This window comes from Abramis brama, assembly GCF_963993115.1.
Source record: "Abramis brama genome assembly, chromosome: 1".
In the NCBI taxonomy this organism is placed as follows: Eukaryota; Metazoa; Chordata; class Actinopteri; order Cypriniformes; family Leuciscidae; genus Abramis; species Abramis brama.
The window spans coordinates 33,616,808-33,627,474 of NC_139963.1; the positions used below are offsets into that span (position 1 = coordinate 33,616,808).

Here is a 10,667-nt window from a genome sequence, read left to right on the forward strand (position 1 = left end):
GCGCGTTCACGATTCAGTGCAGTCGCAGTCGCGCACGAGCTCGAATACCGGCTTCAGCCGGTATAAAATCTGCCAAGCTTCAGTGAGAGGAAACAGAGACAGAGAGCTGGCAGATAATACTTGATCTAGTATAATAGCAGTATTTATAAGTTGTTAATGTAGTCGAACATAAACTAGGAAACGATATAGTTAAATATATGTCACTCGGTTGTGACTTACTAACGCCTCGCGCTCTCCACATGAGTGACTGCGGATGCTCAGGGCAGAAACGATGATCTCTGGTTAACACTTTTACAAAGAAGCCAGCTAGAGCTGTTGGTTTTTTGTTTTCTTTCAACATCCCGAATTTTCCGCACTTTCTTCAACGTCTCGGTAAGTTAAAACGATTTATACTCAAAGTAACAAGTTATAGCATTTGAATGCCATTTTTTTCTAGCGCGTCTAAGGACAGATGCCCTTATTGCATGATAAAGTTACGTTACTTATTGCGTCACATGATGTACTATTTTATGATAGTAAGCTAGGTCATTTATTGACTTAATTAAATGAATAATGCCTATGTCAGATATATATATATCAAATGTAAAGGTATGTCCCTTTTACATTTAATTTTCCTGGTTAAATAAACTTTACATAAAAAAGAGAGACTAAATACAATTCTGTTTTGTATTTTACACTAACTATGTAATGTTCTATTTATTAAAACCAAGTATAAATGTCACCAAATTAGTGTTATTATGCATTTTTTTGCATTTATTCCAAAATAATCACTAAAGCCAGTAACAATTTTATACAATATATATTATTTGTGAACTGAAGTTCAGCTTTTTTTTTTTAATAGTCAGCTTATTTTTAGCAGTCATCAAGCTTGTTCACAAGGTCACAGACACGAAGATGTACCTTTAATTTCCCAAACTGATTGCTCACAAAAAAAAACACACATTCATCATGTTTTCAAGTTTGATTTTGACAAAGCAGTGATATATAAGTATATATATATATAACTGAGTTAGTTGCTTACTTTTTCATTAGCCTTCCCATTAACGCCATCGATAGGCTTATTCGACTTCATGGAGAGGCTACACACTGCAGAGCCATGGGTAAATCCCCCTCTCTGGATGTAATTTGGGCGTAATGGATGGAGCTAGAAGTTCCAACCACACCCTAACCTTACCCATAACTCTATCGCTCCACCCGTTTGAAGTCCAGAGAGGTGGAGCTGTATGTCATTTGGCTCTGCAGTGAGCACCACTTGACTTCATGCAGCGCTGCGGAGACCGATCGGCAGCTGACTTGAAGCAGTGCATGCCGGTTAGAAAGTTTTGTCTGACTTGAGACAGCGCTGACGCCACGTCACTGTGACGTATGGCATCAAAGTACCGTGAGAGAGATTCGAGAGCAGACGGTTGACTCAGCCGGCGCAGCTTCTCAAGAGGGGCTGCATGAGCTCTGATGACGACACAGCTGTTCCACGATTGGCCGGATTCACCCTAACCGATCATATCCAATAATAGCGCAATGGAGTTATAGCGCTATTATATATATATATCAAATCAAATAGACTTTTATCATATATATATACATATGCAGTAGTCAACACTTGAAGTGGATCAAAAAAGTTCATCAAAGTTGTCCTAAGGCAAGAACGGGTATTGTTCAAAATCCATGTATAACTTTGATGAAAGGTTTTGATCCACTTCAAATGTTGACTACTGTGTGTATATATATATATATATATATATATATATATACGCACACATGCACACACACTTATATATATAATAATATGTATAAACATATTATATAAACAAACTTTTGTTAGATGCGATTATTCGCAATATAGCCTAAATATATATATGAAAGTGTAAAGTGTTGCTTGACTCTGGCACTCCCTTTTTTCTATAATATCCCAACAGTAGTTACATAAGGATTTTATGCATATGGATTTATAGCACCTTGAAAGGTAAAATAATCCAGCTGACAAGGCAGATTAAAGACAAGCTTGCAAACAAAGCCCGCTGTTAAGTTGACACGGGGACGCCATCAGAGCCGGTGTGGAAATACATCCTATCTAAAACTCTCTGTACTGTCACTTTGCTTACATTTATAGAAACGTCAGTGTCCATCATGACAGGATTGATGTCAGCCCTGAAGGGATGCACAAGCCCTAATGTGTACGCTGAGGTGCCAGATGGAGGCTGGGGCTGGATGGTGGCTGTGACCTTCTTCTTCGTGGAGGTTTTCACTTACGGCATCATCAAGATTTTTGGGATTTTCCTCCAGGACCTCATGAGAGACTTCAATGAAACCAACAGCAGAGTGTCTTGGGTCGTCTCCATCTGTGTCTTTGTCATGGCCTTCACAGGTAATTCAGTCAAGAGACATTTAAAGATACAGTACGATAGCGCTGGTTGTACCTCACAGTGTTTGTTTTCACAACACAAATGGTGTTTGCACAAATGGTAGGCTGAGCTTTACAAGTGAAAAATACCTTAATGTATGATAATAAATCAAATCAAATCAAGTATATTTGTATAGCACTTTTCACAATACAGATTGTATCAAAGCAGCTTCACAGTATTAAATTAAAATAAAATAATACAACAAGGTTTGTTTCTAGTGGAATTTATTGATTGATAGAATAAAATTAAATATCCCCAAAATATCCCCAACTGAGCAAGCCAAAGGCAACAGTGGCAAGGAACCGAAAAAAACTCCATCAAGTGGCCTAATGGTGTCCTAAAACTCCATCAGGTGACCTAATGGAGAAAAAAAAAAACCTTGGGAGAACCCAGGCTCAGTCGGGGGCCAGTTCTCCTCTGGCATTTATGAACTAGAGGCCGGATTGTAGTTTGAACTGTAAGATTAACAATATTATATGAATGCCTGGCCGAAAAGATGCGTCTTTAATCTAGTTTTAAACTGGGAGAGCGAGTCCGAGCAACGAACAGTATCAGGAAGACTATTCCAGAGTTTCGGAGCCAAATGTGAAAATGCTCTCCCTCCTTTGGTTGATCTGGATATCCTAGGTATGACCAAAAGCCTCGTACAAGAAGATTGTTTTCTGGTGAACACTTTTCAGACATCAGCAGAAGCCATTGTGTACTATTTTTTTTTTGTTTGATCATCAATGCAGGTTTTATTCTACAGCGACCACAGAACTCAGTTTTAGTTTAGGGAAGTTGAAGGGGAAATAGGTCATTATAAAAATACCAGGCATATCTCAAAAGAGGTGGGTACAAACTGAAATGAAGAAACAAGCTGTGTCATTAGATCTGTGATTTCCTTGTATTTCTCCCATGCCTTAAAGAGATAGTTCACTCAAAAATGAAAATTCTGTAATCATTTACTCACCCTTTCATTCCAAAAGAAGATATTTTGAGAAATGTCTCTGTTTTTTTGTCCCACCATGGATGTCAGTGGACTCCAAAACTGTTTGGTTACCAACATTCTTCAAAATATCTTCTTTTATATTCCAAAGAATTAGTCAAGTCAAACAGGTTTAAAACGACATAATGGTTAGTAAATGATGACAGACTTTTCATAATAAGGTGAACTGTCCCTTTAAAACATATCAGATATTGTGGTCTTTCAGTGTGAACCTGTCAAACAGATCCTGACTTCCAAGCAAATCTTTTCATCTTGACATTTGTGCTGAGAGTGAGTCGAACTGTGCTGTGAAAGAAATGCCGACTGTTGTGATGGCTGAATAGAGATTCACTCACTTTGCCCAGTGACAAAGCAGCGCCACCATTTCATGACTCAGTGGACAGATTCACATTTTTTCCTGCTGAAAGGGCTTCAAAAGATGAAGCAGTCTGAGAGTGAACCAAAGCAAAACCTGCGGCTGCTAGTGATACTGTCTTATGCCTTTGCTGTAAAAATGACACCACCATAAATGGATAATTTAAGGAAGTGCATAGATCCACTGTGTTGTTTCTCAAACGTGTTTGTAATTGGCATCATCTTTCCCACAGCTCCTCTTTCCACAGTGATGAGCAACCGCTTTGGCTATCGGCCTGTCGTCATGCTCGGTGGGTTCCTGATTAGCCTGGGCACAATTACAACGGCCTTCACCAAAACCATAACTGAGATGTACATCACCATGGGAGTCGTTGCAGGTAAATTCACCTGCTGTGTGAGTTTATATGTGCGATACATATTTTGGGACCCTAATTGTTCCATAACAAAATATGTAAAGTAAATGAAGATGAATTTATTCAGTATTTTAAGAAATTTTGCATTGCGTTATTTTATTGCCAATGCGGCGTGTTACTGAATTTTTTTTTCCTCAGGGTGGCGTGGCATGACATTGTGAAAACTGATTATGTTTTAATTTTTATTTTAAAGAAGAGACATATTTTCCATACATTGCATTTGTAATTCAATTGTTTCCTTCTTTTTGTTTGAAGAGTAATGGCTGCTGAAAATTCAGCTTTGCCATCACAGGAATTAATTAAATTAGCAAATAATATTTAAATAGAAACATAGTATTTTACAATATTACTGTTTTTACTGTATTTTTTTTAATAAAATAAATGCAGTCTTGGGGAGAATAAGAGCCTTCTTTCAAAAACATTGATACATCTTACCAACCCCAAACTTTTGAACAGTATTTTCTGTAATACCACTAAATTATATATAAAAAAATTATTACTATATTACTGTATTTTCCTAGCAAACATCTTTTTTTCAAAGGCACAGATAGGGAATTCAAGCAGTGCTGTCTGGTATATGACTTATTATCCATGACACCTTTAGTAACACACACCCTTATATAACATGATGAATTTATATAGCGTTTTTTGGGTGGAGTGTTTTCATGCGTTGACGTTCATGCGGTAACACAAATTGACGTTAATGAGATTCAAGCACATTGTCCCAAAGTGAAATTGTCTTGTTTCAAATTTCCTTCTTTAAATAAAGCTATAGACAGTAATTAATTTAAATATCTCACAATGCACATTTTAAACACCCCGATATAACACTGCATTTTTTAAAACTGTTTTAACTGAAAGAAACTTGCATTGATATATCTTAAATTATGTCAATTCCATTGTTTTGTCTCAAGATCACCAATGTTTTTTTCCCAAGGCATGTTTACTTAGATGTCCTAACTGAACTGAGGTCTAATCCTGGCTTAATGTAAGCCATGTCTGTGAAACCAGGCCAAGATGTTTGAATATTTCATTTTCACTAAATAACATATTCACACTCTAGCCGATCAGTCCACATGTCCCTCTTTCATTTATTGTTCCAAAGGGCTGATGTTTTCTATAAACAAAATTTGAAAATTATAACCACATAATCCTTTTGGGTAACACTTTAGTTTAGGGTTCAGTTCTCACTTTTAACTAGGATATTGGCTGTTTATTAGTACTTATAAAGAACATATTAATGCCTTATTCTGCATGACCATATTCTACATCCCTTAAAGGGGCATTCCACCCATTTGAACATTGTTTTTTATTTAAAGTGGGTCATATATGTAGTCGAAATGTAAAATAAATTTTGAATTTGGTGCCTTCGTGACCGAGGAAAGACAAAAAATAACTTCAGGACGCATTTGTATGAAAGACAACAACTCCCACAATGCACCACATTGCACAGCTCCGCAAGCCACTCCCACTAATCCAGAACAGCGCATATCTGCCTATAAGAGAAATCACTCTTCCGTCTACAAGGCTAGCTACCACCAGAGCTTGAAATTCATTTCACACAAAATGTCTAGTTAGTTGGCGAACTCATTAGTGCATTACTCCTCGTTTGTATTTCTTTCGAAAAGGTGAATTATTGCATGGTACCGGGATGTTCAGTCAGAACATATGCGGTGCGAAACAAGGATAGTTCACAACACAAACGTCCGTGTCCTCGTCTGATTCAGAGATTTCGTCCAGGAGAAATTGTCATCGTTGAAATTCTTTGCCGCAGACGGACTCTATCTCTGTGTTCGTAGTTGCATAGTGAGATCACCGGCGCCACCAGTCCGCCCTAACTCGAGCCAGTCCGGGCTCCTCGTCCGCGGCAGGCAGGTCTTCTGCCTCGGCTGCTCTTCGCTATAATGCGGCTTGTAAAGGTAGCCACAAACACCTGATTCAAGCATCAGACTTCCGAAATCCTCTTCTTCTATATCATATTGAGCACTCTCCTCCGCTATTGTCATAACTTTACATCTGTCTCCACAGCGCCTGTTAGCTTAGCTTCAAACAAGATGGAGGATATTGCTTTCAGTTTCAGAGAGTAAAGTCCCACCCACTGATCTGTAATAGGTCTGTAGCGTGAGCGGGTCCCGCCCCTGGGAAAGATGAGGAACGAGTGTCTGTAGTCTCAACAGAAATCCCCCCCTCTTACACTTCCTCCTACAATGACGCAAAATGACTATTTTTGCGTCATTGTGGGAGGAAGTGTAAGAGGTAAATAACGGATTTCTCCCGTCTCAGGGGAAAATGAGAGAGTGTTGCACGACCATTCAATAGTATGACTGGGTTTCTAACAATGCAAAGCTTAATGCAAATGGGTGGAGTGTCCCTTTAATCTTACCTGATACCTAAAGTTAACTACCTTACTAACTATTAATAAGTAGTAATTATGAGTTTATTGTGGCAAAAGTCGTAGTTACTAGTGAGATTTAGACCCTAAACTAAAGTGTGACCTCCTTTTGTTTTTCCAGATTTTTCTAAAGATGCACTGCTAGCTTTCCCCAAAATTCAAAATACTCCCTTCCTGCCACTATTAGTTGATCCTAACTTTGCCGATCTTCTCCTTGTCTCTTTTTTTGTCTCTTTTAAATACAGTTTTCTTTCAGCCCTTTGTCAAGTTTGTCCCACGGAAGAGAGCGGCCTGGTTCTTTGCGTACCTGAGCCCGTTGTGTTGAAGAGACCAGTGGCTGTCATCTCCCTCTTTCCATTTTATTTACAGGCCTGGGCTACTGCCTTACCTTCCTGCCTACAGTCACCATCCTGTCGCAGTACTTCAGCAAGCGGCGCTCCCTCGTCACATCCATAGCCTCCACTGGAGAATGCTTCTCCCTGCTAGCCCTCGCGCCAGGTATGATCGACAGGGTTGTGCAACAGATTCGTCTGGGTAGTTCACACAAAATAGAAATTGTGTTATTTTCTCACCCTCATGTTTTTCATATGAATGACTTTCTTCTGCAGAACACAAAAAGAAGATATTTAGAAAAATGGTTCAGCTGTTGGATATTGGAATATTGGACTTAAATATCAAAATATCTTCTATGTTCCACAGAAGAAAGAAAGTCATAAGTAAATAATGACAGAATATTAATATTTAGGCACAGGCAACTTTTACAAGCACTTGCAAACTTCTTTTGAATTTTACAGATTAGCCAAGCATGTACGTAACATGATAAAAGCCTATTTGGGAGTCAAATACATTTGAATAGTCATAAAAGAGATTATTTTTCAGAGAAAGCCCAATGTTTTTTCGACCTGCTGAAAAACTTGTCTTTATCTGAATTCATGCTGCAGCTCTGAATGCACTGAAGGAGCAGATCGGCTGGCGTTACTGCTTGATCATGATTGGGGTTATGCAGGCCTCAATCATTGTCTGTGGGGCTCTGCTGAAGCCAATAGTCATTAAACCCGAACCTGCCACACCAGAGGGTTCCACATCCCCCCTTAAAGAACCTGAATCCAAATATGACCTGGAGAACGAATTCACACACACCTCTATTGGCTCTGTGGACTCAGGGGTCCAGTCCGTCACCTCCTCTCAGATCAACCTGTCTGGCCTGGAATCTACAGAGCGGGACTCTGCAGAGAAAGAAGCACTTAGGAAAAAAGAGGAAGGAGAAAACGTTGAAGACGAGCTACCGGTGCTAACTGAGACCTCAGGGGTCTCCAGGCCCAAGCTGTTGGACTTCTCCGTGCTCAGGGACGCCAGCTTCAACTGCTACGCACTGTTTGGCCTGTTCGCCACGCTGGGCTTCTTCGCTCCGCAGCTCTACATCATTGAGCTGAGCGTGAGCCGAGGCGTGCCACGTGACAGCGCCACCTACATGCTCTCGGCAATGGCCGTGGCCGAGATTCTAGGTCGTCTGTCCATGGGTTGGGTCCTTAATCGCAGGCCCGTTCGCAAGATCTACATCCTGCTGTTTTGCACAGTGCTGCTGTGTCCGGTGCTGGTCATCTTCACCTTTGTCACTGAGTTCTGGGGGCTCATGTCCTGCTCCTGTTTCTATGGCTTCCTGCTGGGCACCGTGGCCTCCAGCCACATCCCCATGCTGGCTGAAGATGACGTGATTGGCATTCAGAGGATGTCATCGGCTGTTGGCGTCTATGTCTGCATCCAGAGCTTCGCAGGACTGGCCGGTCCACCTCTAGGAGGTAAAAACAGCTTCTGTCGACTAGCAAACAGAACAGGGGTTTATAAAATAGATGAAAATATGATGGGACCCCTTACTAAAATATAAAAGCAGCTAGATATTTGTACACGCATGGAAAATAAAGGGGTATCCAAATTATTGTTGATTAAATTGTTTGCTCAATTAAATTTTAGATTAATAAAATGAAAAATCTGACATGGTCATTTTACTAATGTAAGAAGATTAACACTACACCGGTCTTTTTTGTTTACAAAGATTAGCCTCCACCACACATTTATGTTAATCTTGGTGTTTCAGGTTTTCTGGTAGACACGACTGACAATTACGGATCAGCCTTTTACTCCTGCGCGGCTGGAATGGGAGTTGGGGCTCTGTTTCTTGGACTGGTGCGTCCAGCCAAATCCGGATTCTGCCTTGGGAGGAGGAGAAATGACCAGCAAACACCAGACAGAGACTCTACCTCACAGGGAAGTGATGATGGCACTGCTGACTTTGTAGAAATGGACATGGAGACAGACAACAGTCCTGCGAAGGGCAAACCTTGGCCAGTATGAAAACTGCCTCACCTCAAGAGTAAACATGCTCCTTATCCTCCACTTGAATGTCGTCCCAAAGGTTGCAATACACAGAAACCCTGTTCCAACAGGGTAAAACAGTCACAAATCAAATGTTTAATCACTCTTCATTGCACTTCTGCTGAACACCCAATCATAACCCCCGAAACAAGTTTACATTTTATGTGTTACTCGATATTATTTATTGAAACAGGGAACAAGACTCCTTTCCATTCATACTGTGGTAGTACGCATACTAGTCTCCACACACTTTTAGACAGGGTAAGAATTAAACCTATAAAGCGTTCAATTCTCTAACTGTCATTTACCAAAGTCTGCTAAGTGCGAAGCCGACTATTTATTTCATAATTATATTGGCCAAAAATCATCACAACGCTCAGTTCTCAGCTTTAACATCTAAAAAAAATGAAACCTCAGGCTGTTTTGCTGCTTACAATGAGGCCATGATGCGTATTTATATTGCATTAGGTTGAATAAACCTCATTTAAAGTTAAAGGTGAGACAGGTACGAAGCTGTCTAGTGTTTCAGGGTGCTTGGGTCTCTTGTTTAATGCAGCTTTGATGATTTGCACCACTTATTCCCAAACATTCACTATAATAGATGATGCAGAATGTGATGTAACCTTCCATCAAAAGTAACTCATCATCAGTCAGAACATGTTGAATGAGGGATCAATTATGGCCTCTGAATTCCTGCTCAGAGATGCTGTCTACTTAGAAACACATTCAAGAGTTTCTTATAAGTTATGGTGAAAGAATGTCATGTTACCGCTGTAATTTGTAGTCTGTGCCTTGTCCAAGAATTCTGCGACTTGAAACGGGAAACTAAAGGGGCCGTTCACATGGAACTTGTTCTTGCGTTTAAAAGCATGAGATTCGGTGTCTCTCGAGATGCGTTTTTAAAAAGTTAATTTATAACTTGACGAGACGCTGAAAAAGCCACATGAGGCGGTGCAACAGTCAAAAATGTCAGTCTAGTTATAGTCACCATGAAATGGTGATTGGCAAATCATTTTTAATGGAATATTGCAGTATTATAATTATCTTTATGGTAATCTTTGATCAAATCATCTCTTCTCTGATGACATGGCACGAGGGCGGGACGACCTGTCACTCACGTGACATCACAACGATCCAATCAATTCCTGATGGACAAAATTAATTCCCGCCCTACATTTTTTCTTGTTCAGGAAGCCGTTTCACTCAAATATACGTCACAATATTGAAGAAAACACTATCACAACTTCTGTCTTGTCGACTTTAAAAGCAGCATAGTGGAACGCAAAAAAACCAAACAAGATGTGGCACGGAAGAATGAAAAAGAACAGTCTCGAGACACGTAAACAGATGAAATTAATGCAGCTCAGAGACATCCGTAACGAGAAACGCAGTGGAGTGTGTTCTGTGAGAACTGGCCCCAAACACATAAAACACTGCAAAAAGAATTACATATATTCTAGCATATGAGAGGAGTCTGTAGGTAAATTCCATTAAACGCACTTAATGACTTGAACTCTTATGTACCTCTTATGTTCTGTAAACTTTATTTGTCATACATGTATTTAAAGACTGTTTATTTGGGTTTTGTACTTTTGATGAGAAGGCACATGTTGTGGGCCTTTTTTCTTTGATTTGTTCAAATCTTTTTTTAATGTAATGCAGACTTCTGCCTTGTGAGATGCTGCACTTCTGAATATTGCAATGACAATTTGTTTAATGTATAATAAACACAATGATTTTTATAA

General features: G+C 39.7%; 1 protein-coding gene across 1 annotated transcript; it reads left to right on the top strand.

Moving 5' to 3' along the window:
- slc16a6b (solute carrier family 16 member 6b) lies at positions 1-10,667 on the top strand. The gene is made up of 6 exons (XM_084115885.1): positions 1-372; positions 2,111-2,365; positions 3,978-4,121; positions 6,919-7,047; positions 7,491-8,348; positions 8,645-10,667. Exons 2-6 carry the CDS (start codon positions 2,128-2,130, stop codon positions 8,899-8,901), a joined length of 1,626 nt encoding a protein of 541 aa, XP_083972011.1. The 5' UTR covers positions 1-372; positions 2,111-2,127; the 3' UTR covers positions 8,902-10,667.